The sequence below is a fragment of the Chiloscyllium plagiosum genome, chromosome 12 (assembly GCF_004010195.1).
Source record: "Chiloscyllium plagiosum isolate BGI_BamShark_2017 chromosome 12, ASM401019v2, whole genome shotgun sequence".
Lineage (NCBI taxonomy): Eukaryota > Metazoa > Chordata > Chondrichthyes > Orectolobiformes > Hemiscylliidae > Chiloscyllium > Chiloscyllium plagiosum.
The window spans coordinates 29,297,205-29,324,381 of NC_057721.1; the positions used below are offsets into that span (position 1 = coordinate 29,297,205).

Here is a 27,177-nt window from a genome sequence, read left to right on the forward strand (position 1 = left end):
CCCCCCCCCCCCCACCGCCCCAATAACCCATCCGCCTCTCCTGGCAGCTTCCCCTGCCACAGCAGGAATCGCAAACCTGCACCCACACCTCTCCCCCCCTCACCTCCATCTAAGGCCCCAAAGGAGTTTTCCACATTCATCAAAGTTTCACCTGCATATCCAGCAATGTAATTTATTGTATTGTTTAGGGTTGGAGGATTTGAGCAATAGGGAGAGGCTGAACAGGCTAGGGCTGTTTTCCCTGGAGTGTCGGAGGTTGAGGGGTGACCTTATAGAGGTTTACAAAATCATGAGGGATAGGGATAGGATAAATAGAAAAGTCATTTCCCTGGCGTCTGGGAGTCCAGAACTAGAGGGCATAGGTTTAGGGTGAGAGGGGAAAGGTATAAAAGAGACCTAAGGGGCAACCTTTTCACACAGAGGGTGGTAAGTGTATGGAATGAGCTGCCAGAGGAAGTGATGGAGGCTGGTACAATTACAACATTTAAAAGGCATTTGGATGGGTATATGAATAGGAAGGGTTTGGAGGGATATGGGCCGGGTGCTGGCAGGTGGGACTAGATTGGGTTGGGATATCTGGTCAGCATGGACGGTTTGGACTGAAGGGTCTCTTTCCATGCTGTACATCTCTATGAATATGACTCTGATGCAGTCTCCTTTACACTGGGGAGACGGAACGCCTTCTCACAGGTCGCTTTTGGGAACATCTCTGGGACACCCGCACCAATGAACCCCACTGTCCAGTGGCTGAACATTTGAACTCCCTAAACCCACTCTGCTGAGGACATACAGGTCCTGGGCCTCCTCCATTGCCACTCCCTCACCACCCAATGCCTGGAGAAAGAACACCTCATCTTCCACCTCAGAGCACTTAAACTCCAGTGCATCAATGTGGACTTCACCAGCTTCCTCATTTCCCCTCCCCCCACCTTACCCCAGTTCTAACCTTCTAGCTCGCCCCCATCCTCATGACCTGTCTTACCTGCCAATCTTCCTTCCCACCTATCCACTCCACTCTCCTCTCCGACCTATCACCTTCATCCCCATCTCCATCCACCCACTTTTGGCTACCTTCTCCTCAGCCCCACCCCTCTCCCATTTATCTCTCCACCCTCGAGTCTCCCTGCCTCATTCCTGATGAAGGGCTTTTGCCCGAAACATCGATTTTCCTGCTCCTCGGATGCTGCCTTGGAAAGGGTGGATGCTAAGAAATTGTTTCCGTTAGGCGGGGAGACTAGAACCCGTGGGCACAGCCTTAAAATTAGAGGGGGTCGATTCAGAACAGAAATGCGGAGACATTTGTTCAGCCAGAGAGTGGTGGGCCTGTGGAATTCATTTCCGCGGAGTGCAGTTGAGGTCGGGACGCTAAATGTCTTCAAGGCAGAGATTGATAAAATCTTGATGTCACAAGGAATTAAGGGCTACGGGGAGAATGCGGGTAAGTGGAGTTGAAGCCAGAGAGTGGTGGGCCTGTGGAATTCATTTCCGCGGAGTGCTGTGGAGGTCTTCAAGGCAGAGATTGATAAAATCTTGATGTCACAAGGAATTAAGGGCTACGGGGAGAATGCGGGTAAGTGGAGTTGAAATGCCCATCAGCCATGATTAAATGGCTGAGTGGACTCGATGGGCCGAATGGCCTTCCACTCCTATGTCTTATGGTTTTACGGTCTCATGCCTGACCTGCTGTGCATTTCCAGCACCACTCTAATCCTGACTCTGATCTCCAGCTTCTGCAGTCCTCACTTTCACCTGATTTTTATTTTATTTGATCTTTTGTTCAGGAAACCATGCATTAACGATCTTGACTGTGAACTCCAAATAAAAGGAGATGCATTGCTTACTGTGATTGTACAATTAGCCAGAATCTCCAATTATGAGATTGGACAGCGAATATTAATGTGAAAACATTTGAGGATGTTTTCTGAGAGGCAGCACTCTGAACTGCTAATAATTTGTGCAGATGGTTCAATATGATTGAACAAGATTCTTAAAATAGCACTGTATTAATATCTAGGGAAAGCAGCTTGAGCAGAGCTTAACAATCTGGGCACAACCTTTCTGAACTGATGTTTTCTTGGTTTACGGACATGGCAACAAATACGATTGGTTATGTAAATTACAATTGTTCATTTTGGCTCACCAAACAGAATTGAAAGATGATAGGGGTCAAACTGTGAAGGTTTTAATACACAATTTTTGCTCTAGTATTCCTGCAGTGAAACAGAATATTTGCTCCATAAAAAGTGGAGGGAATTTCTGAATGATTTGACAAAGTTGTCGAGATTGACAGAAGCACCAAGTTTGGAGGGGTAGACTGCTGTCTATGGTTAATAGTGGACAACTGAGAGCTCCATCTAGTAGCCCAGTGAGACTAACTGGGATGTTTCCAACCAATGGGTGAATGTGGCTAAAATGTGAACCACTTGGTAGTTTTGGGTTTTTAAAGACTTCTATTAAATATTTCAACAGTTCAACCTCATTTGCTGAAGCAGGATCTGTCCTCCAAAATCTGAAAATTATGAAATGTCTCTGTCTATGTTTACAGAGGTAAAAATACACAGGTTAAGTTATACACTTTTGACTAAAACATCCTTTTAAATGGTGCAAATTAACTGGCAAATTAGTTGAGGATGGGAAACAACTCAAATCCTCACTTAACAATTGAACAATAATATGAAGCATGGGAAGGTATAAATATAGTTTCTGTTTAAGTTTTTGCATAAAACATGCATCTCCTGGGAAATGGCACATGCATTTGTCAGATGCTTCCATCTGCCAATTGTCTGAGACAATATCGATGTAGTACTAGTAGGGGAAATGGTTCTGGAATTTGATTTCACCACCACCTGAGTGTGTCTGTTGCTGTGATAGAAATCCCTGTTTCTTTGGAGCAAGAACAAGAGATTAAACCATCCCTGTTTGTGTTGCCTAATTTACAGGAACATTTAAGGACCGTACATCTTTAAAAGGTGGAATGAAAAAAATTAAGCAACTTTTTTTCTTGTTTCCGCAAAATCCCTATAGAAAGCCTAGTATGATTGGTTACATAGTCCAAAGCTAATTCCACCAAATTGTTCAGAACCAACATTTAAGTGGGTGGCCAGAAACTTATCAAATTAAAATTTGATTGGAGGTTAGATCAGAAATGTATATACCAATTGTTGTGGGTACAAGTGTGGTGTCCCTACCCCCTGGCCACACGGTCCAGGGTCAAGTCCTGCCTGCCCTGGAGGTTGGTCATGATGTGTTCAACCCAGTTGATTAAAGTAATCTTCCAACTTGTTGCCTATCTATTGGTGCAAGAATGTGTCTTAACCTTTTGCCTGAGGTGTGGTGACCTCAAGTTGAACCACCATCAGTTGTCTCTCTGTACTGAGAGAGCATCCCTATGGTCTGAGAAGACCATGGCACCTTTACCTTTTTATTTACTCTGTGTAATTTGTCAAGCTTTAATATACAAATATCCTGAACATGTTGAGAAATGTTTCCATTTCAAATCTTTGACTTTCACTAAACTCATGGAAGGCTTGTGAAATTTTATTTAATTTGACAAATGGTCTTTTTCAATTCAGTTGTATTTTGGCAAGTAGTTGGATTCTTGTTTAAGTTAGTGGGATTGACACATTTATCCAAGAGCTACAAATATTTTTCACTTATCATTCACACATTGAAAGTTAAACACAAAAGCTGGTTTTCATGGAAACCAGTATCTGAGAAACTGTGTTGTTCCCCTTGTGATTTTCTGTCAGAATCATCAGGCCTCTCTGCACTGCCTGATAATTGCTTGTTATAATTGATTCCTGGCATAGTTAGTTCTGTACATGTTAGCAAAGAAATTGAAGCATTAGGGGCAACATTATTCCACTGGGATAGCTCTAGTGATGCTCATTGATATGTTGAAATTTTACTTCAGTGACCCCAGCACTATTTTTGACTGCAGTATTCAGGAAATGATGCAGTGCAAAAATACAAGTACAGTACTTAAAGCTAGCTGGACTAATGCCATTGTGTATTAAAGCTTTCACTTTCTGCTTACTATGTCTTATCCTCTTGCTGAACTTGTACTGTGCTCCCTGCATAAAGATGCAATCAAGTCATCCCTGTTTGTGACTGCCTTTGTACTGTCATATTAATGGCTGCTTCTATTGTGCACTAATTCAAAGGAAATTCCACTTCAACATTCCATTGTTTTGGATACGCATTGAGGAGGAAAAGCCACAATAACTGTACACCTTTGTTATTTTGAATTGCATTTCAAATTAGTTTCTCCTTTTTTTTTCTTTTCTCCTTTGATTTTGTAATTGTAGTGTTTGGATGCATGTTTGCATAAGCCTTTTTATAAATGAAATGCCTCAATGCTTGCACTGGAAACTATGGAAGAATTGGAGTATGTAAATTAAAATTCTCTTTTGCTCCACTGAAGATACTATAATGGGTGAAGTGTGATATGACAGGGAAATGCAATATTCTTGATGTATTGGGCATATCTAGGCATATTCTCATTCTTGGCATATTAATTATTAATGGTAGCAATAGATTGGGCTGTTACAGTCCAACCTTTTACAAGATGTTTGTGATATCACCTTTTTTTAGTAGCTTCCAATTTCTGTGTTTTACAATCACCTTTCTCTTAACAGCTGTGGTATGAGCTGAATTTAAATGGTTACAAAAATTGGGCTTGTTGCCTTTGCATACATTGATGTACTGGACTTAATTCTCAGTCACAGCTGAAATCAGGTGAAATTGCAGATTAATTTTGTACATTTTGTCTTCTGCTGCCGACCCAATCACATTTCTCAAATCCCCCTCGCTTTTCTCCATTCATCCATCATGGTCTCTCCTTTGCCGTCCTCTCATTCTTTACTCCACTCTTTGGTACTATGTGCTCTTCCCTTCCAATCCATGACTTACGCCTCAATGAGCCCACCAGTCTCCTTTCTGCCTCCCTTGACTGCCCTTGAAGGGCCAGTCTGTGTCATTCAGTATGGCTAATTTGATCAATTTTTCATTTGATACTGTTTCTCCTTGGAATGAGGCTTATCTTATGGCTTTAATGTATTTTGGCCTCCACCTTTGGTTGCTCAGGTCTTGTCACCTTTTGTGTCAGCGAATCAAGTTTACAGATGGTTCTGTAATGTACACACATTCACTGTAACTTGATTGATGAATTAGGGACACTTCCTTTGTTGTAATGTTTATAATGCAATTTCAGCCCCATTAGGTTAAATGGTGCTGCTATTATGTGATTTTTCTTATAACATGGTATTGTGTGAGAATGGAACTACCGTGTTATAGCAGAACTGACTGTATGATATTTACAAAGGAAAATTCTCTGACCAAGTTTCTCTCTCTAGCTCAGTTTAGTTGATAAATGGTCCCCATTATCAACTGTGCCTGTTTTAAAACAAGACTCGGCCTTCTAGAATAATTGTGACAGTTCTTTCCATTACTTTTGAGATATGGTGCTTAATTGAACTCACATTATTTTATATGCAGAACATATTAAAAACCGTGACCTCCTTAATCACTTAGGTTGTAATCAGGTTTCACTTTTTATTCTTATCATTTCGTTTCTTCTCTTCATTGTAATTCAACTAACTCAGCAAATTTTACTTTGAATGACAAAATGCTTGTAAGTATTAAACTCTTCTCCCTTCCACCTTTATGATAAAACATTTTTTTCCCTCTTTCCGTTTCCTATTTTACTTAATTAAAAAACTGATTACGTGTCTAACTCGCATCATCAACCTGAAATGTTACCTCTCCATAAACACTGCATGATCTGCTGAGTATTTCCAGAATGTTCAGTTTGTGTTTTAGATTTTATCCAGCTGCAGCATTTTACTTTTCACCACTCCCTATTACTTGGCCAGTTTGTATCCACGTTATTGCAGTCCCTTTTGATTCCATGAGCTTCAACTTTGATGACAGGCTTGTTATAAAGCACTTAGTCAAACACCATTTCATAGTTCATGAGCATCATATCAAATACATTACTCCCTTATGTGCCTCTGCTTGCTAAACACAGTTTGTCATTAACAAATCTGTATACAACTGACAACCAGCTGTAACTCACTGGCTTCATGATATTGTCCATTTCTACTGCTGGCCTTGCTGATAACCTAAGGCAGCATTTATTGGCCATCCTTAAATTGCCCTTGATATTTATTGACTAATAATATTATTGTTTTTATTACAACTGCTCGACCACATTGCATCAAGTGATAAGCAATTATTACAATCAGCTTTCTTCACCAAAGGTTTGTTCATGTTGATCTGGTCAGACGCCTGGGACTCTATTAGGGTGAATTAATTTCAGTCAGATCTGAGAGTATCTTGACTTTGGTGAAAAGTAAACTGATTGTTTACTTTTGGGCTGCATCTATGCATAACTGTGTGTTGGTGTGCATTCACCGTGAACACACATTAACTGCTTACCTTGACTCGTCACATTTTTTTCTTTGTGATCTTTTTGTCTCAGTTCTTAAAGACATTGTTACTTGCAAACTTTAATTGTGCTGATCAAGTGGCCTTGTAAGCTTCCATAACTCTGGCCTTAGCTGTTTCCTGAGTGCTATCTCTAACTCGGGTGTGCAGTGTCAGCAGCTGCACTGTTATCTCATACTTAATTCTTGTGGGTCAGCTAATTTTCTTTGTTTTGTGGTAAAAATTGAAAAGTGAACTGGGGCCATATGAAAAACTTCAAGTTAAGCTGAATGAAGTCACTAGTGCATAAGAAGCTATATATGTATGCATTTTGAAATGAAGGTTTATTCTGAGCATTACTACGTATCAGAAACAGAGGAAAAGAAATAACATTGCACAGAAAGTTGCAGTGCACTATATTATCAATTGATCAAGAACTTTCAAGGGAAAGATAAATAATCTTTTATTTGTATACTTTGTGAAGTATATTTTTGTTCTCAATTTTCCTTTTTTTATGGTTATATGATCGTGAAGTTTGTAAATCCATGTGCACTTTTTAATTTCAATCTCTGTGACAGATACCAGTGTATTCATGGACTGTTTCATTAGTTGGTCAGTTTCACGATGAGAAAATATGCCATTGACTTCATTTAAGGAACAGTCTTTTGAATCCCTCCTAGATGTTCACAGTGTGCCATTCAGGAATAGCAAATGCCATTGATCAAGTTGCAATAGTTGGATTCTGTGGAGCTAGTATTTGCCTGGCATTTGTATGGTGAAAATGTTATCTGCTGCTCATTAGCCCAAGTCTCTGTTATGCAGACCTTGCTGCATTTGGAGCTGGACTGCTTCAATATTCTTGAAACTTCAAATAGCGCTGAAAATAGTGCAATTTTCAGTGAATGTTTGCACTTCTGACTTTGTATGACACAGCCAAAGAAGATTGCGCCTAGTATGATACCCTGAGGAATTTAGGGTTCTTGTGTAATAGTAACCCTACCTCTGGATCTCGGGTTCAAGTCCCACATACTATACAGCTGTGTAATAACGTCCCTGAACAGGTTGATTGGAAAATATCAACCCTGAGGAACTCCTGTAATGAGGTTCTTGGTGGTTGATCTCCAGTCACTACTGTTATGGACCAGGCCAGACCCTCTCAAAACATTTCAAGAAAGTAGCCCAGACCCTTATGTTTCTAATTGTTATAAGCAGGTGTAGAGTGGATATTCCAGGAGTATTGAACAAAACAAAATTTATTTCCGGATCACTGCATGAAACACAAACAAAACAGAACAGAATACCGAATAACTTAACCTATCCGAAAACCCAACAGATTATCCCAGCTTAATAATGCTGTTCCAAATTCCTGCAACAATCCCCATCAACACCCCTTGGCAAAAAAGGTGAAGTCAAACACACGGTCTTATAGGAAAGAGAGAGAGAGATGGCAGAGAGATTCAGCATAGACACTCTTCCATGTAGCTGTTTCTTTTGGATTCCCAGCTAACAACTGACCAGCAGCTCTGAACAGCCAGACTGCTAAAACAAAACAAACCAAGCCAGAGAAAAGCTGAGCTTGGAGAGCTGGCAACTCCCCTTTCATTGTACAAGTGTGTTTTTTTTTAAACTTGAAAGCCTTTTCCGTGAGGCAGTATCTGTTAGCTATAATCAAATTGGCCCTGAAACCCATCCAAACCAGACACTCTGGAACCTCTGCGTTTACAACCACTCAATAAAAAAAAGCCAAGGACAACATGACCTTGTTAAAGGAACAGCATCATCACACCACAACCATTTTAATTTTGTTCCATATATGATTTGAGTTAACGGAGAACTTTCTACTAGATTCTACTAGACATTTCGATGACGCCTTAATGCTGTAATCTGTTAACTGCTGCCTTAATACAAGGGTTGTCGCCTTCACTTTCCCTATGCAGTTCATTGTTTTTGTCCATGTTTGGATCGAGCCTATAATGTCAGGAGCTGAGTGGTTCTGATTAAACTCAAATTTGCCAACAGTAAGCAGGTGATTATTGAGTAAGTACCACTTGAAAGCACCATTGATGATCCTTTCTGTCACCTTGCTCATGATTGAGAGTAAATCGATAGGACAGTAATTGGCTGTAGGATTTTGTTTAGTGGACAACACTTATTTGGGAAATTCTCCCCAACATTGTAATTGTACTTAGAACAGCTTGGCGAGAGGTATGGCTGGTTTTGGGGTATGTCTGCAGTACTTTTGCCATAAGCTATCAGCCCTGACAGTGTTTGGTGCATCCAGTGTCTTTAGCCATTTCTTGATATTATGTGAAATGAGTTGAATTGGCTGAAGGCTGGTAGAAGTGATGCTAGGGGCCTCTGGAACAGGGGAAATGGATCCTGTATTCTGCTTCTGGCTGAAAATTCCTGCGTGACATTCATTGCAAGCTGTTTTTGGTCTACCAGGTGGTATTATCAATAGCTTATGCATGAAGAGCAAATCTCCTCGTGCATGGACTTGTGACAGCCAAGCTAATAAATGCAAAAACAAATATTTACCAGAGAAACTGTCAATTGCCTGTTTTCACCTATATTTTGTGCCAAATTTCAATAGCATTCATTTATGCCAGGTTAATATTTTCGAGCGATTTGTATCGGGTAATTAATGTTACCATGGATGTGCTTACACCTTGTGCCTTAATAGCACTGAAGTGAATCTGATTCCAATTTGTACATCACCTTAGAAAAAATTCTTACTTCCAAGTGTGTGATTTTCGTGTTTTTTTTCTTGCAACCTTTTTTGGTGACCTAATTCATCCAGGTCATGATGGAACAACTTTTATGTCCAATGCAATATTAAAGATAGAAAACATGTGGTCCAAATTATTAATGCATTTCTATATATTTCAGAAGATGTTTTATCCTCCAACTGTGCCCAAATTGATGTGGCTTCGGTGCAAGTTGTAAAAGTCAGCCAAGTGTGTTGCTGGAGCTATAAATATTAGAAAGTATTTCAGAAATTCCAGCAGCATAAGGTGTAGTTACCTTGGCATTAGAATTGTTGTTCATATGCTGTATTGATAATTTGAATGAGATTCCTTCTTCTGTAACTTGCTTAAGGGATGTAATGCTATGTATTTTGATGGGTTAATGCTATGTATTTAATGCCAAGTGACGAAAGCAGAGTGATTTTGGAGAAAAGTGCAAATATTAGCAATTATGAGTATGTATTTCTCACACTTCCATCCTTGAAGTATTAATACACTCTGGTATTTTTGGATGAAAGGGTGATGCTCTCATTCCTCTTTCCTTGACTGGGTTTAAAATCCTCTTTGGTTTAGTGGTAGAGTATTAACCATTGGTGGCTCTTAAGGAGGTTATTGTATTTAAAACTATATAGTTTGTTTTGTGACATCTATTAAGTGAATGTTATGTTAAATAATTAATGTTCATCTAAGGCTATTTGGAGTCTCAGATCGATCCCGTTTTATTTTTCTCCAAGATTTCCCCACTGAAGCTTAAATGACATAATCAGACAGGGTGGAGCTTAATATTGTGTCGAACATGAATCCTTTCTAAACTGTTAGCTTATATAATATCCCCTCAGGTTTATTCCCCATACACAGGTAGTCTCAAACGTCATATTCATGTAATCAGGATGTTTCAAAATTCTTCCAGTTCATGTACTCTTCAGACTTTGAAAATTGGTAGTCATAGAGTCATAGAGATATACAGCATGGAAACAGACCCTTCGGTCGAACCTGTCCATGCCGACCGGTTGTTTACCTTAATACTGTCGTTCATCCTGCATGGTCCTTAAATTGTCTGTTTGCTGAGTTCGCTTTTAACTCTTGGATATCCTTCTCAGAAGAGGGTGTTCTTGTTTATCCAGGTGGTTAGTCGATTAACTTATCAGGATGACCTTTAATCTCATCAATGTCTTTCATTGAGAAACCTTTAAACTGATAAATCAGAAAGTTGCCTTACTGCAACATCTGGGGCACATTTTTTGTTCATAATCTCAACCATGGAAGGTGGCTTCTCAATGGGAAGGAAGTACTTTCCTCTTTGAATTATCCAGAATTTTTGTACCAGGTCATTTCTTTTTAAAGGAGTCCTGATTCAATGGGATATTGTTCTGACTTCCATGGTGTTACATGCAGCTCATTTTCATTTTGTGCCAATAAATCTTATTCTCAATTTTGCTAATAAATCTGTTTTGAAGTTTGTAAACTTCTTGTCAACTTGCTGATTAGGCTGGGTATTATGTTCATACTCACTTGTTTTACTGATACACCAGCATTTTCCCTCATCGGTCACTGTACTGGAGAGATATTTAGCATTGTCTGATATTAGTGCTGAAAATTTGCTTTTGAAGATGAACTAAAATTATCCCCATGAAACTTGTGTTATCTCATCTTTTGATATGGGTGGCACGGTGGCACAGTGGTTAGCACTGCTGCCTCACAGCACCAGAGACCCGGGTTCAATTCTCACCTCAGGCGACTGACTGTGTGGAGTTTGCACATTCTCCCCGTGTCTGCGTGGGTTTCCTCCGGGTGCTCCGGTTTCCTCCCACAGTCCAAAACATGTGCAGGTTAGGTGAATTGGCCATGCTAAATTGCCCGTAGCCTTAGGTGAAGGGGTAAATGCAGGGGAATGGGTCTGGGTGGGTTGCGCTTCAGCGGGTCAGTATGGACTTGTTGGGCCAAAGGGCCTGTTGCCACACTAAGTAATCTAATCTAATCTAATATCCATTGACAATTTGTGCAGCAGATCTGTCTGTTGCTGTCTGAACAACTTCAATTAATGATTCCTCAGTAAGCTGGAGTGGGTTGTACTACTCATTGCTATAGTCAGTATTTGCTGCCTTTTTTTCTGATTTCTGCTGGCTTCATGTTCTTCAGTGAGGAAAGGAACACTGATATCATCTTCTGTTGACAACGTGAAACTAATACCTTATTCCAACATGGCTCAAAAGTGTAAAATGTTTATTTTAAATCCTATGTATATTCACAACTTTCTCTTATGCTTTTTGTGTTGCAGATTTGCTTGTAATTTTAAAAATAACTTTTTCATTTATTCATTCGTGGGATGTGTTCTCATTGCCTGGGCCAACATTTATTGTCCATTCCTAGTTGCCTTTGGGAAGGGGGTGGTGAGCTGCTGAAGTCCTTTTTTACAACGACATTAAGGATGTTCACCCAGAAGCAGTGATATATTTCCAAGACTGGATAGTAAGTGACTTAGGATCTTGTTGATGATGGTGCTCCCATCTAGTTACTACCCTTGTCCTTTTGAGGTTCTATGCATGGGTTTGGAAAGCTGAGATCACTTAGTTTCTTTACTGTAGGCTGTGACTTCTGTTTCTTCAGCGATGGTATTTGACATATTATGACTGTGCCATTCTTGTATCATCCTTGAAATTAACGAGGGGATGTCCATTGACAAAGAGATTCTGTCAAAATCTAGTTGTTTGGATGGCCAGTTTCTCATAGGAATGTTATGGGTATTGTCATGAAGTTGACGTCTGTACTGTACCTTTAAGAGACAGAGAATGCTGTTCTGAATTGAGAGATTACAAGTACCTTGTATGTGACTAGATAGCAGTCCTAGAGTGTACTGGAAAATTGAAGATGTATAACGTTTGTCTGTGAAATGGATACCTGAGGTTTGGTTGGTGTTTTAACAACAATTTGAATTTAACCGAACAGTCTAAATTATGCCCCAGGATAATAAAACCCAATTGAATTTGAATTTATTGTTTTGTCAACATCGAACCAATGAGACGATCTGAAGTTGGGGTGTGTGGGGAGCGATAAAATGTGGATGTTTTGATAATTGGTCAGAGAGCAACTGCTGTAGAGAAACTCCTGAAGATCTATTTGCCCATCTAAAACCTTGCTCTCAAAGAAATGAAAAAGCACTGTCTATCAAAGGTCCCTTTTCATGTGAAGCATACTCATAGTGAAAGGAAAGTGATGACCCAGGGAGATCAGCAGTCAGAAGAGTGAAAACACAGAAAAAGACAGAGACTGTGTGGTTTTGAAGTTAAGTTGATGTAATTTTCATAAGTGTCTTATTGGAACAGAATATTGTTATAGACCTTGGAGGCAGATAATCAGTTAAGAGAAAGGGGGTCTTGGATTTGTGAATAGTTTTTGTTCAATGTTCACTTTTACAGTTAGAAAATAAATTGTTATTTTCTTTAGTGGAATTTGGGCATTTTCTGTTACTCATGTTAACAGATTATGAGGCGAGGCAACCTTTTCTGAGTGTTTGGTATAATTAACAGAAAAGATTCACCTCTGTGTCATAACAATATGTTTTTCTCATGCTGGAATGGTTGAATAAAGTCTTTGTATCAGTAGACATTCAACATTTTTTCTTGCTCTGAAACTGCATCCTATTTCTGTACATCTTTTGAAAGTGACACAGTTTTACAGATGCAGCATTCCTTTGCCAATAGCTAGGGAATGCTTGAAACTTTTGGTTCAAGCACTGTCACTGACTGTTAATATCTGCTATTTAGCCTGCTCTTCATTTTGGCTTGTTATGAGTATTTTAAAAATGTTGGCGGCAACACTTGTTCTGAGCTGTCAGTGCTCATTTTCTTTTATTCCTCCTCATCTCAGCATTTTTTGTGCTGGATGATTTTAAAGACTTTCATCATTGTTCAACAACTTTACTCACTAGGCTCTGATACATTGGCTTCCTTGCTAAGCGTCTAACTGGGAATGCACCTTCCTGGAGCAATCTGTAATTGCCATGTGTGCAAAGTCTTTAAGCTCTTTATGGCTCTCAGAGCTCCATCTTTACTACTTCTTACCAGGTCTGAAGTAATATAGGCTTTCACCTAGTATGCTGTCTTTCTCGTGATTGGTCTTTCCATGAATTCCTGGTAAATGCTTGGTTAAGTGTTTGAAGCTACCGTCTGACTGAATAGTTCATAACATGGCAAAGAGGGCTCTTGGGATGTTAATTCACTTGTTCTTCTACAGCCCAGTGGATGTTTTCCTCATCTATTCGCTATTTGTTGTGATCAGAGCTATTTGCTCTGATTTCCTCATCCAAGATTGTGTGGGGACATCATCGTATTGGATGGAGCATAATGCAGTGTACAATATTAACACATTTTCAGAACCATTACTTTACCTTGTACAACATACGCAAATGTGTTGGTTATGCTACTGGATTAGAAAGAGAAATTGGTCAAATGTTTGGACCTAACCAAAGAAAAGCCATGTTAACATTTCACATTGATGGCTTTTCATCAAAACCTCACTTCTACTGAGAACTATTGTAAACTGAAGGTTTTTTTTTAGAAAGCAGCCATATGCCTTTCTCTAGTTGAACCAAGTTATGCAGAACCAGTTCTACGTTAATCAAAGCTTCATTGAACAAAACACACTTGCTTTATTACACTTGTTGAAGAGTGTGGTGCTGGAAAAGCAAAGCTGGTCAGGCAGCATCAGAGGAGCAGGAGAGTCGACGTTTCGAGCATAAGCTCTTCAACTCTGATCTCTAGCATCTGCAGTCCTCGCTTTCTCCTAGCTTTATTACTCTATACCAGGTCAGATTCATCTAAGTTAAGTACTTAGGACAGTGAAGTGTAGTGAAGTGCATTAGGATAGTGAAGTCAAGTCAGCTGGGACAGGTAATGATAATACTAGCAAAAGTAGAGATTAAATGTGTTGTTTCAAATTCCTAATTAGCTTTCAGGACTAGACTTTCTGGGATCAGCTGTTTGAGAGTTGCTTTTTGTTCAACCATAATGCACGAGAAAAGATGGTTTGAATGAGTATTAATACAGATGGTTTCGAACAGAACAGCCCATGCTCAGACATGTAGCAGACTAGCCACACGTTGTTCAGAACAAATGCAAGTTCTTCCTGTTAGATTCTTGCTGACGTGCAATGCTCAGCCATTTTTGTCAGAAGAAAATAGAGTTGTTGGATCTTGCCACTATACCCCCTTCAAACGATCCAAAATACAAAAAAAAATTGCCAATGCCTAAAGAAACGTGGTATTTTAATTAATTATTTACTGATGAAGTAGGTGCTGAGCTTCAGATCTCAGATGATGTCTAACTTCTAGTGTATTCCACAATTCTTTTTAACAGCAATACAAGCATAAAATTGTGAATGGAACCAGCACACGTCTGCATACATCCTGTTGGGGCAGAGCTGAATTGTAATGTTGAGGTCACAGTATATCCCGCACCTCCGCCCTCAAACCCCACCCCTCCAACTGTACCGAGGACAGAACACCCCTGGTCCTCACTTTCCACTCTACCAACCTTCGCATTAACTATATTATCTGTCGACATTTCCGCCACCTCCAAATGAACCCCACCACCAGAGATATATTTTCTTCCCCACCCATTTCCACTTTCCGCAAAAACCGTTCCTCATGACTACCTGGTCAGATCCACGCCCCCCTACAACCCACTCTCCTGTCCTGGCACCCTCCCCTGCCACCGCAGGAATTGCAAAGCCTGCGTCCACACCACCTCCCTCACCTCCATCCAAGGCCCTAAAGGAGCCTTCCACATCCATCGAAGTTTCATCTGCACATCCACCAATGTCATTTATTGTATCCGTTGCTCTCGATGCGGTCTCCTCTACATTGGGGAGATTGGATGCCTCCTAGCAGAGCGCTTTAGGAAACATCTCTGGGACACCCGCACCAATCAACCCCACCACCCCGTGGCCCAACATTACAACTCCCCCTCCCACTCTGCTGAGGACATGCAGGTCCTGGGCCGCCTCCACCACCACTCCCTCACCACCCAATGCCTGCCTCCATCCCCACCCCCATTCACCTATTGTACTCTTTGCTACCTTCTCCCCAGCCCCATCGCCCCCCATTTATCTCTCCATCCTTCATGCTCCCTACCTCTATTCCTGATGAAGGGCTTTTGCCCGAAACGTCAATTTTCCTGCTACTCGGATGCTGCCTGACCTGTGCTTTTCCAACACCACTCTGATCTAAACTCTGGCTTCCAGCACCTGCAGTCTTCACTTTTGCCTAGTTGATTTTCACAGTATATGGTCTAGCAAGTTGTACTTTGCATAATTAATTCTAGTCAAAATATGCAGAAGTGTTGCCTTCCCACCCACTTTCCCCCAATAAATTTCTTGCAAAATTAATTGCTAATTATGCTTGACATTAGAGTAATAAATTAACGTAGGTTAACTGATAGCTATTTCCTGGGTATCTGAAATCTGGATGAAGGTTTTAATTAAGACTACAAACTGATCCAAAATCTAAATGAACGTACTTCAGTTTGTGTGCATAACCTTTTAAATTTCAATTAATGGAATTCTCAATCAGCTAAAGGGATTTAAATTTCATTCTGCAATGTGAAGGGTGGTCATTATTTATTTAGTGGATTGAAGGGTGGGAGGTAGATTATATTTCTGCATTGATGTTACCATGTCATTTTTGCAGCAACTTCAATTCAAGCAGTAGAGCTGCAATTTAATTGAGTCGACCCTTATTGCCTCAAACATCATGGAGAACTACTGGCTTTGCCTACAATGCAGATAGCAGAATTTGTAAATGCCCATTACGAGTGAGCCTGAATTACACATTCTGCCATCTACTCTGGCTCGAGATTGACTGAGCACTTTGGTTGCTTTTAGGTACCAACACGAGTTGGCTGTAGTCCTTCAGTTTGTAGCTGAAAATGTGTTGCTGGAAAAGCGCAGCAGGTCAGGCAGCATCCAGGGAACAGGAGAATCGACGTTTCGGGCATAAGCCCTTCTTCAGGAAGGGCTTATGCCCGAAACGTCGATTCTCCTGTTCCCTGGATGCTGCCTGACCTGCTGCGCTTTTCCAGCAACACATTTTCAGCTCTGATCTCCAGCATCTGCAGACCTCACTTTCTCCTTCAGTTTGTAGTATAGTGAAGTGCACTAGCTGAGACCTTAACGTCAAGTCAGCTGGGAAAGATAATGATAATAGTAGCAAAAGTAGAGATTGAATATGTTGTTTTGAATTCCTAACTAGCTGTTAGGGATTCCTGTTTTCAATTCAGATCAAACTGAAAGCACCCACTTAACATTGGAGGAGTCTTGGCCAGGAATCCTCCAGCCAAAGCAACAGTTTTGATTCATGGGATCTACCCGAGTGGCTGTAGAATGAACTGATGCTGAAACCATTCCTCTTCTTTATGACAGGTGTCATATCCTTTGGATTAAAGGTCCAAAGTTCACTTTAATAGCAACTGAGAGATGATCAGTATGGCAATTGGGCAGGTAGGTGGGGAGTAAAGGTGCCTAGTGGAGTGGTGGGACATAAGGCAGGTAGCTCAGAGCTTGATGTAGGTGGGGTCTGTTAGGTTAAAGGGAGTTGGGACTTTGGAGGGATTTTTTGTTCTGGGGTTGATGTAGGATTTGGATCAGATCATGTCTAGAGGGATGGATTTCAGTTCCAGATGCAGGTTGGTATAAGAGCAGGTTTCAATTAGAGTCATAAAGTCATAGAGATGTATAGCCCAGAAATAGGCTTTTTGATCCAACTTGTCCATGCTGACCAGATATTCTAACCTAATCTAGTCCCATTTGTCAGCACTGGGCCCATATCCCTCTAAACCCTTCCTATTTGTATAACCATCCAGATGCTTCTTAAAAGTTGTAATTGTACCAACCTCCACCACTTCCTCTGGCAACTCATTCCATATACGCACCACCCTTTGTGTGAAATTTTTGCCCTTTAGGCCCCTTTTAAATCTTTTCCCTCTCATCCTAAACCTATACTCCCTAGTTCTGGACTACCCCACCCAAGGGAAAAGACTTTGTCTATTTATCCTATCTATGCCCCTCATGATTTTATAAACCTCTATAAGGTCACCCCTCAGGCTCCGCCACTCCAGGGAAAACAGCCCCAGTCTATTCAGCCTCTCCCTATAGCTCAAATTCTCCAACATAGGATGAATTGGAACCATTTGAAGTCAAACCATTACTCTAGGGACTAGAGATGCTGGCTAATTGTCCATTAGAAAGTTGAATTTCCCTACATTGGGACCTCTGTATGGTCTCAATGCTCAACTCCTCTGCATGCTTTTGTAATGTCTATTATCTTCTAGGAAGCTCTGAACCTGTGACTTACATGTTGTTGATCTTCACAGACCTTCTATAGTCACTCAAGGGTAACAACCAGAACTTAGAAGTTGTGCTTGCATTTTTAAGTAACCTGCAAGTCAAGACGCATTTTCTGAGCTGCCAATAATGCTTTAAATTCAGTTCCATGCTTGAGCAAATTTTTCAGCTTGATGACGCAAACTTTTCGTGATTAGCCTTGGCAAAGGAAAATTCAAAGAAGCCTATGTCTTTTGTGAGTCCTACTGTTGTATTTTACTCTTTTTGCTTTCGTACACCTGTTGAAGGGCTGATATAATTTGGATTCCAGGTGCTAAATGGCATCATTACAAGTTCAGTACCTGTACCAGCAGAGGGAGGTCTTGGGGTATGTCTCTTTCACTTGTTGCTTTTGTCATAGAACGGCAAAGACTGAAAAAGATGGAGGTGTGTGAAGAGCTGTGAATAATGAGGTGACAAATAAGGATGCTGCATGAAGAGAGCCTGTTGGATCTGGCTTGTAAATTGGAGAACCATTTACTGTGCGGATTGTGGTATAACTACACTTTAGCACATTACAGATTAGGAGGACCATTAATTAGCCTTTTCTGATACAGTTAACCACGCACCTCAATGCCCAAACATTATGAATCTGATTTTTCTCTGATGCTTCGCTTAAAAGCGTACAGAGGGCAAACATTTTTTCTGTATGGCATAGCATGTTTGGAAGGAAATGGGAGGTTTGTAATCATGGAAATTTAAAATCAATAAAAGCCCAGCAGAAATGCTTCTGCAATATATGGGTGTTCCCACTAGTGTGGAAGCTTGTCATTTACTTATTTAAAAAGAAGTCTGGGAAGAGCCCTATTTGTCTGCTTCCATCGCAATCCAGTATTTTGCTGTCAACATTGCTTTCTTTCAGTTCAGACAAATTCAGGTCTCATCTGTATCGTGGATGGATGTTAAGTCTGGATGGCTGATCTGTACATGTACTCCCTGGTGACTTAGTCTATGTTCATTCCTCCGTGTATGGAAAACAGAATACCTAGTAATCATATTTGATGCTTGTGGAACCTTGCTGTCCTCATTGACTGTCACATTTCTTGTGTCACAAGAGGCATTTATACCTCAAACTCACATGATTGATTACAAGGCAGTTTTGGATATCCTGGTATCATGAAAGGTGCGAAATAAATGTAAATTAGTTCTTTTCTGATGAAATTTCATTCTCAACATTAAATGTTATTTGAGCAGAAAAAAATTGCAAAACATAAAATCAAAGTTAAAGTGTGTGTTGAACCTTTCAGAAAATTTTGATTACACTAAAGCTGCGGTACACATTATTTATTACATCAGTTTAAATCAATGTAAACTGGGAAGTTAAACAGTTGGGCACTTATGAAGGTAATGATCATAAATTAGATCAGTATTGAAACACTGGCTCAATATTTTATACACACTTTTTATGTATGTCTGCATACTTGAATCATTGTTGTAAATCAGTTTCTGCAAGTATTTCATCTGTATGCAAATTCCAGTTTTAATATCCTCTATTAGCATAAATGTTAAATGCAATGTGTGAAATTACCATTTGGCTTAGTAGTTGCTGTTTACACAATAATATTATGATGCAAACGTTCGAGACATATGTGATGTACCATGAGGTACCCTTGATTTCGGTAGTAAATAAACTTGGTCTGATTTGTTTCTTTTTGTTACTAGATGCAGAATTAATTAATTTCCCTTCATTCAAAGAAGCCTGATTAACATCTGAATGCTAGCTTTGTACCTTGGGTATCCTGCTGTTGTTGTCCAAACACAAGAGCTTTGTGTCCTGGTTGCTTAAGGCCAGAAACATGTCTAAAAGTGTTTTGTCTAATGGCTTCTAAATAACTGAATGGGTGATGTCAAAGTTCTCTTTTTGTCCTAGTTTTGTGTGGGTTGGCAGGATTGGAAAATCGAGAAAGCTCCTTTTGTCTTGCATCCAGAGGCAGTACAGTGTGCACTGGGAGGTAATGGTACACAGTAAACTAGGAATAGCAGTATGATAATATGGTCACATTATTTCTGATGTGAATAAAACCTCCACCTGCTATTGTGAAGGAGTTGGTCCCTGCCTGATGTATCAGTCAGTGATGAAGGGGGAGAGTGGTAGAAACCATGGGTTTATTTTTCCTCTGAAGTGAGCCAGTTCTTCCTTCATTGGAAGTTTTCCGTTGTGTTGAGGGTTGGTCACTTGGAAGGTGTTTGCAGGCTAACATTGTTACTATTGACCTTAAGTTTTCATAAACCTCCTGCTGTAACTCAAAAGGATTGGTAACCACACCACACCCCTCCCTGAAGAGAAATGGCAGAAATATGGAATCTCAGTGGGGATAATTATGTAGTTGTGAACAAGAAAAAGAATTGTGCTTACAGAAGGGGCTGCTATTGTGTGGAGAGTGGTGGCAGGTTGGGGAAAGTAGAAGGAAGGTGAAGCCAATACAGGATTGGGTGGGGGAATAAGGTTAATCATGTGGTTTGAGAAAAATCAGTCCATGGGGTGATTAGGGTAGAAGTTGCAGTTGCAGAGTGAAGCTGCTTTTGCTGTGGGAATATATAGGGAAACGACGAGTCAAAATACAGAAGGGCGATCGAGGGGTTAGTGATGTGATGTAATGAGAAAAATCTCTCTCTCAAAGTTAGCAAAACTAAAGAACTGATCACTGACTTCAGAAAGAAAGGAAGAGAACATGCCCCCAACTACATCAATGGAGCTGAGGTTGAGAGCGTGGAGAGCTCCTTGGAGTAACAATCTATCCTGGACTTTCCACATAGAAGCGACAGTCAAGAAGGCACAACTGCGCCTCTTCCTCAGGTGGCTCAGGAAATTTGGCATGTCCATAAGGACCCTCACCAACTTTTGCAGATGCACTTTTGAAAGCCAACTGTCAGGTGTATAATGACTTGGTACGTTAACTACTCTGCACAGGTCCGTAAGAAACTGCAGAAGATTGTGTGCACAGTCCAGACCAACAGGCAAGCCAACCTTCCATCCATGGATTTCATTTACATGGCTCGCCACCATGGAAAGGCTACCAACATCATCAAAAACCAATCTCACCCCGGTAATGTTCTTCTACAACCTCTTCCATCAGGCAGAAAATATTGAAGCCAGAACAGATGCATCAGCAGATTCAGGAACTGCTGCTTCATGCCCATTACTAGATTGATGAATGGTCTTTCTAGCCTCAAACAATGCTGATCTTGTTAACGTTGATCACGCCTAGCGCACGTCCTGTGCAATGTAACCTATATGTCTCTAAGTCTTTCTGATCTGTACATCCTGTACTGTACTGTTTGTACAGATCTGCCTGTACTGTTTGTAAACAAAGCTTTTCACTGTACTTTGGCACACATGACAATAAATCAATCAAATGAAGTGCAGAAGTGGCGAGCAAGGGCAATTGCAATTGCGAGGGAATCCAGCCTTTTTGTGCAAAGGTAACCAGGGAGACTAGGATCACAGCAGAGGTACTGCATAGATACAATAGAAGCCAGACAAAATATGTCCAGGGAGAAGCCAGCAAATTGTCATGTGTCCAAGCTATCAACGCACCCATGGAAAGCTGAGCAGAAATAAACACTTGGATAATTGAGCAGATAGATGAGGAATGTTTTGGATATATTAGGGCAAATGTGGGCGAGAATGGAACTGGAGACTGTGGCACTTGGTTTCAGGAAATGCAAGAAGTGGGCCATGGGATTTTGGGGGAATCTTATCAACTGTAACATCACTACTGGCTAAAAGTAGGAGGCCCTTAAACTTGGACTGCACCAGTGACATTCAGTGACCAGAGCCTGCATAGTTCCTCATTATACTAACACCATGATATTCTGACTATTCTCTCACTCAATATATTGTTATCTTTTGATATTGCATTCTATTATTAGCGACTAATGTTACATTAATAAACCTCGTCACATAGCAAAAACAAACGTTGATATCTTTTAAAGTGGAGTTTACAGTTGAGATAACTGGAGCTTCAAATGTATTTTCAAGCAAAATATTGTGATATCCTCAGTATTTTCATTATCAAATAGATTCAAGAAGGAGAGCCATCATCAATCCCAGTCATAAACTTGAAATTTTCAGTTGAACCACCTTGAAAACCTCTTTCCACTGAGAACAAAAGCAAATTCTTCAATGTTTGCTCAAAGTGTAAAGCTTCCAGTTGGTTATTCGGTTCTGTTGTATGGCCAAATGTTAAGTTAGGGTTGGAACTGTTGAAAAAAAATCTGCACATTTATGTCATGAACATTTGCATTGAACAGAGACAAAAATACACATTCTTGCATTTCCAAATCTAGGTGTTTACCGATGACAGCTGCCCATTTTCTAGGATTAGTTGAGGTTCAATTGCCTTCCTTTGGTTTACAGGAGAGGATGTAGCCCTTAAGGTTTCTGTTCAGCTCAGGAAATAGTAGGAACTCCCTCCACTTACCAAACTAACACACATTTTGAGGGTTTGGTGGGAATGGCTATGGGAAGCCACACGCTGTCCATATCAGAGGAATAAATGCTTGAAACCTGATCAGAAATTCGTACTTTAGAATCACTACTGATGTGTGAATAAATGCTCGTGACTCGGAAGATATTCAAATAACAACTGAATTATTCATCCTGAGCTAATTTATTAAATTAGCAAAGGCTGTTATTTAAGCATATTATTGCAAAGCAGCGCTTCATAATTGGGCACTTGTTCAGGGGCATTTGTTGATTGATTATTTATTAGCAGTTTGGTTGGCACCTGGAGTATGTTTTGTTAATGAAGTTATTTGACTTTGCAGTCTCTAGTCTACATTCTTTGGATGGAGTGGGATGTGGTAAAGAAAGGACTGTCTTGAGCATTCTGGGAATAATGGTTTTGCTTTCACACCAGTCACTCCTGTACTCCATTGATGTCCATGCAGGTCAACTTTCATTTGTCAATCCTATAAACCTGTGCACATGTAATCTGTTGTGGAGCTGTCTGTTACTGTCCTACATTTTGTATGTCATCAGCAATAACATTGATCAGTTCATGGTGAAAGTGTGTGTTCCAAGCCAACCTTGTGTGCTGACATTATAGAAGCTGTATCATACAATGATGCTAGGATAAAGAGTCATTGTTTAGAGAACACAAAGGACTGGAGAACAGTGACAGTTGGGAAAACCCAAGAAAAAGAAGTGTCCCCTTTGCATGCATTAAGCAACAGCCTTGAGCACGCATGGAAGTGACTACAGTCTAGTTTTCTTTGCAACCATTGCTGCCAGTGGTTGTATTAGATCTCAGATAATTTTGGCTGCTCTCTTTGTTCTTGCTTATGCCTTCCACAAATATAGTGACTGGAGAAAGGCTTTGCTCTTACTGTATTAAGTATTTCATTTATATAAGCATCAAATAGTCATGAAAATTAACTGGTTGCGGTTGCTGCTCATGATGTTTTTTGCTTGAAGGCCTTTATAATAAAGCAATGTCATGTGACTTGCTCTGAATTGTGTTTGTAAATTTGTTATAATGGGTGTATTTGTCAGAACAAAGTAACAATTGTACTGGTGGAGGAGCAAAGGATGAAGAAGCTTTTGTATATATGTGGTAGGCAGAAATAAATGAATATCATTTGAGCTGATGAAGCAAATTGAAATGAGGGTAGGAGAAAATTGGGATCAAAATCTCAAGCAAAGAAATACCTAATATTTTGGCTGAATACCTACATTGGCAAAATTAATTTTGCTGTTAATTTTTATTATCTTGTAAAGATTTTTGTTATTTAACCCAACATGTAAATTTTAACCCTAGTCAGTGTTTATTCCATTTCCTCAATCCTGAATATGTTGGTCTACCTGTTGCATTAAGACCAGTGATGAGCACTGATTAGCCTCATCACCTTCTCATGAGGATAAAACACTCATCAGCTTTACACAAGGGTGATTACATTTGGGAAGCTGCTGTCCAATTTCTTGTTGTAGTAGTCCAAAGGCACTACTAAACTGGTACACTTAAAGGGATGTGGCATTAAAATACATGAAAAGCATGTGATTATAGTGCTTACATTTTTTGAGGTTTTTGATAGTTAGATTGTTCAAGTTTAAATGTCTGACATAAGTTAATTACTAACTAACAAAATTTGTGTCCCTAAAAAAGTTACTTTTTGAATGCATAGAGTATCATTCCTTCAGATTTTACCTGTTGTATAAAGTACTTAGCTTTATATATCTATCCTTTCTATCATTGTTTCTTTTCCTTACTTTATCTCTTTTTCTGTCCTATTTTGACACAGCTTTGCATTAAATATTATGCTTTAACTTATTTCCTGGGCCAGACTCTGTGCTTGCAAAATTTGATTCTTTAAGGCAGGTACTTGATGTGAAATAATAAAAGCTGGAATGGTTCTGGACAGATGCAATACGACTCTTGTGATACTGTATAATTGGTGCAAGTACAGGTAGGCCATATGGGTGACAGTGGATAGGGTGTGATGTTAACCAGCCTCCGATTGATTTGACAGGTGGTCTTCACAGACCTAGTTAAAGCTCTCTCTTACCAATATGTTCAGTTGTGCTAGAGATTCCCCACGAATGCTCTGTGCTACACTCAAGTGAAGTTGCACAGCAATTAGTATTTCCCAGGCACAGACCCAATAGGCTGGGTAGAAATAATACTCCCTTTTATGGCACACATACAATTGGCAGTCTTAAGGAGATTGTGCAGTGCAGAAGACCAGAGGAGAATAAAAAGTTTATCAAATGCTTGTTTTGAAAGGGAGAAGAAAGGAACAGCATTTAAATGGAGAAAAGCAGCAGAAAAGGATTTGCGCGTACTTGAGCATGAAACGCAAAGCTAGCACACAGATAAACCAGGAAGGCTAATGGAATGTTTCAAGGGGGTTGGAGTATAAAAATTGGAAAGTCTATTGCAACTGTACAAGGTATTAGTGAGACTACACCTGGAGTACTATGAACAGTCTTGTCCCCCTTATTTAAGAAAAGATCATTTTATTGGAGGTAGTTCAGAGAAGGCCACTGGCCTGATGACTGTTATGGAGGGATTGTCTTATGAGCAAAGATTAAGCGATTTGAGAATGCTACTCACTGGAGTTTAGAAGAATGTTAGGTGATCTTATTGAAAGATCTGGGATTCTTTTAAGAGGCTTGACAGGAAAAATGCGGGAATAAGCCTAGAACCAGACAGCATAATCTCAGAATAAAGGGGCATCAATTTTAAGCTTGATAAATGGAAGAGTTTCTTCTGAGGGTTGAATCTTTGGAACTCCCTTGCCACAGAGAGCTGTGGGATAGAGACCTTGTGTATATTTCCAGCTGAGAATCATGGGAGGCAAAGGCAGGAAAGTGGACACGAAGAATGTTGGGTCAGGCATGATCCTATCGTGTAGTGAAGGAGGCTTGAGGGGCCGAATGGCCTACTCCTGTTGCTATTTCCTATGGTCGTAAGGGAGAGACTGCGTAAGCACTGGAGGTATTGTTGCATTTCCTCTTGGCCTACGCATCTGATAGAAACAAAGTGTTTGTGCCATGTCAAGGCCATAACAAGCTGTTTACATGTGTTGAGAGGGCCCAGATAATAATCTCCTGTGCAGGAATCTGTCTACCGGTGTGTCTCTCCACATTTGGGATGACATCGCATGATCAAGAATGAACTAAGATTCTAAGTTTAAAATTCATCATCAAACCGGGAAGTTGGGGTTCTGAATGCCAAATAAATCTATCTCAAATATATGCCAAATAAATCTATCTCAAATATAGGTTCCGGTCTTTTAGTCACAAACTAAGCTGCCAGCAGAGCCAGCCAGCCCCAGTATCCACTTCATGACAAAGAAGATACTTTCAATTTCTGGCTTAACCCTAATTAAATTAACACTTTACAAAGGCATAGAGACAGTACCAGCTGAGAGGGGACCAACTTTTATTCATCCATCTCCAGAAGAAAGTGATGTCTTGCATTCCTGATGAAGGGCTTATGCCCATAACGTCGATTCTCCTGCTCCTCAGATGCTGCCTGACCGGCTACACTTTTCCAGAGCCACACGTTTCGACACTTCATCCATCTCCAGTCCTGCAAGTGGCAAGGTGAGATAGTGGAGGTGTTACCCAAGTAATCCTAGGAATCATGTTTACATTCTAATTCCCTGAAACTAACAGCTGGCAGCTGTCTGGCAGGCTCTAATCTCAAGTTTTGGAGGCCTTCAGTTCAGAATACATGGCTGGCATGCTCTAGAACTTCCACCCTGTGAATAAAGGGACACTGCAATCTTTGATACAGGCAGCTACCTCATTGCTATTTTGTTGCCCTGCAATGCTGTAATTCTGCAGTAGCACATGGGAATCCACAGAGTGGTACTGTTGGCCTTAAATGCCGTCGTTCAGAAATTGAACAGAGACTGCAGACCTGAGGGAGGAAGGGCCAAGGCAACTGGGATTGCTTTGATTCGGATAAGCTTGATATGAGCAGCTCATAATTTGATTTCTTTAAGGTGACATCCCCTCAAAGTTACTTTGCAATTCACTCTTACTTCAAGAGTTCATCTAGTACTTTGGTGTTGTCTAAGTGTCAAATATAAATATTGAATTTCTGGTTTACACACGCAAAAATGTAAAGTCCTAATACTCTTTTTCATTACTTTGCTTGGAAACAACAGTGACTTGGAAATGTTGACTGCACTGCACAGTGAATTGAAGAGTTTGAGTCCAAATCATTGAATTTTCTGGATACTGAATTAGGTTATACAAGAACACGTTTGATTTGTGATTTCTTGAAAGTTAATCTTGAAGTTGGGAGTCAGGTTGCTGCAATCTAAAGATGGAGAGTAAATGCAGTCATAGGTTCTTTTTTTTCACAGGGGATAAATTGTCACGTATGCGTATGTTATGACCGTGCTCCATGCTTGAAGACATTGTTAAGCATGCTATCTGGCCAACTATGTTTGTCTGTTTTGCAGATATAAATTGGTCAGTGATGTAGTCGGATAAACCATTCATACATTTAACACTATAAAATTTATGAAGTTATATATTACACATGGTTCATTGTTAAAGATCTCCAGATTGAAGAACACATTGATAAAGCATCAATATGTTTAATTAGTGAGGTGCCTGATTGATCTTGCACCTTTGATAACCACTCCTTGTTTTATTACATAAAATTGTAATAACATTTGACACAATTTTCCATTTTATCAGACAAGTACATTAAAGCAAGAACAAGTGAGGATTTATTCATCTCATTAAACGATGCCCTGAAGAGCACTAAAGATATCCTTCTTTTAATTACGGCTGTACTTCTTTAAAATCACAAATCAATTCAAAAATTGACACAGTTACATCTAAGATGTGTCTGGCTGACAACTAACTTTATTAAAAAGAGTTTGAAATATTCTGAAGTTGGGTCAGATAGACTAATTTAACTTTTTATATCTATTAAAATATACAGAAATCAAATCTAGCAAATAGTGAGTTGAGAATGGAGAAAAGGCTGAGAAGATTTGAACTACTTCCTTTTTCACTATCAGCAATAAAAGTTGCAGGGTTATTTAAATTTTTTTTGTTTTTCAACAGCCGGCATGTTTGATTATTTCATCCTATGCGATTAAAACAGATAATCTCTAATAAAATTGCTTCTGCAGTTACCTAGGACTAATTCCAAGAATT

The 27,177-nt window shown here is 39.9% G+C and overlaps 1 protein-coding gene across 2 annotated transcripts in view; it reads left to right on the plus strand.

Annotated features, from left to right (window-relative positions):
• igsf11 (immunoglobulin superfamily member 11) overlaps positions 1-27,177 on the plus strand; it is a 180,877-nt gene that overhangs the window by 31,047 nt on the left and 122,653 nt on the right. The window contains exon 1 of one of the 2 annotated variants that reach the window (XM_043700767.1): positions 22,354-22,442. The exons of the other annotated variant lie outside the window; for it this stretch is intronic. Coding sequence (XP_043556702.1) covers positions 22,391-22,442 — 52 coding nt within the window. The 5' untranslated portion in view covers positions 22,354-22,390. Of the gene's footprint in view, positions 1-22,353; positions 22,443-27,177 lie in introns of those variants that run through there. 2 annotated transcript variants of the gene reach the window in all.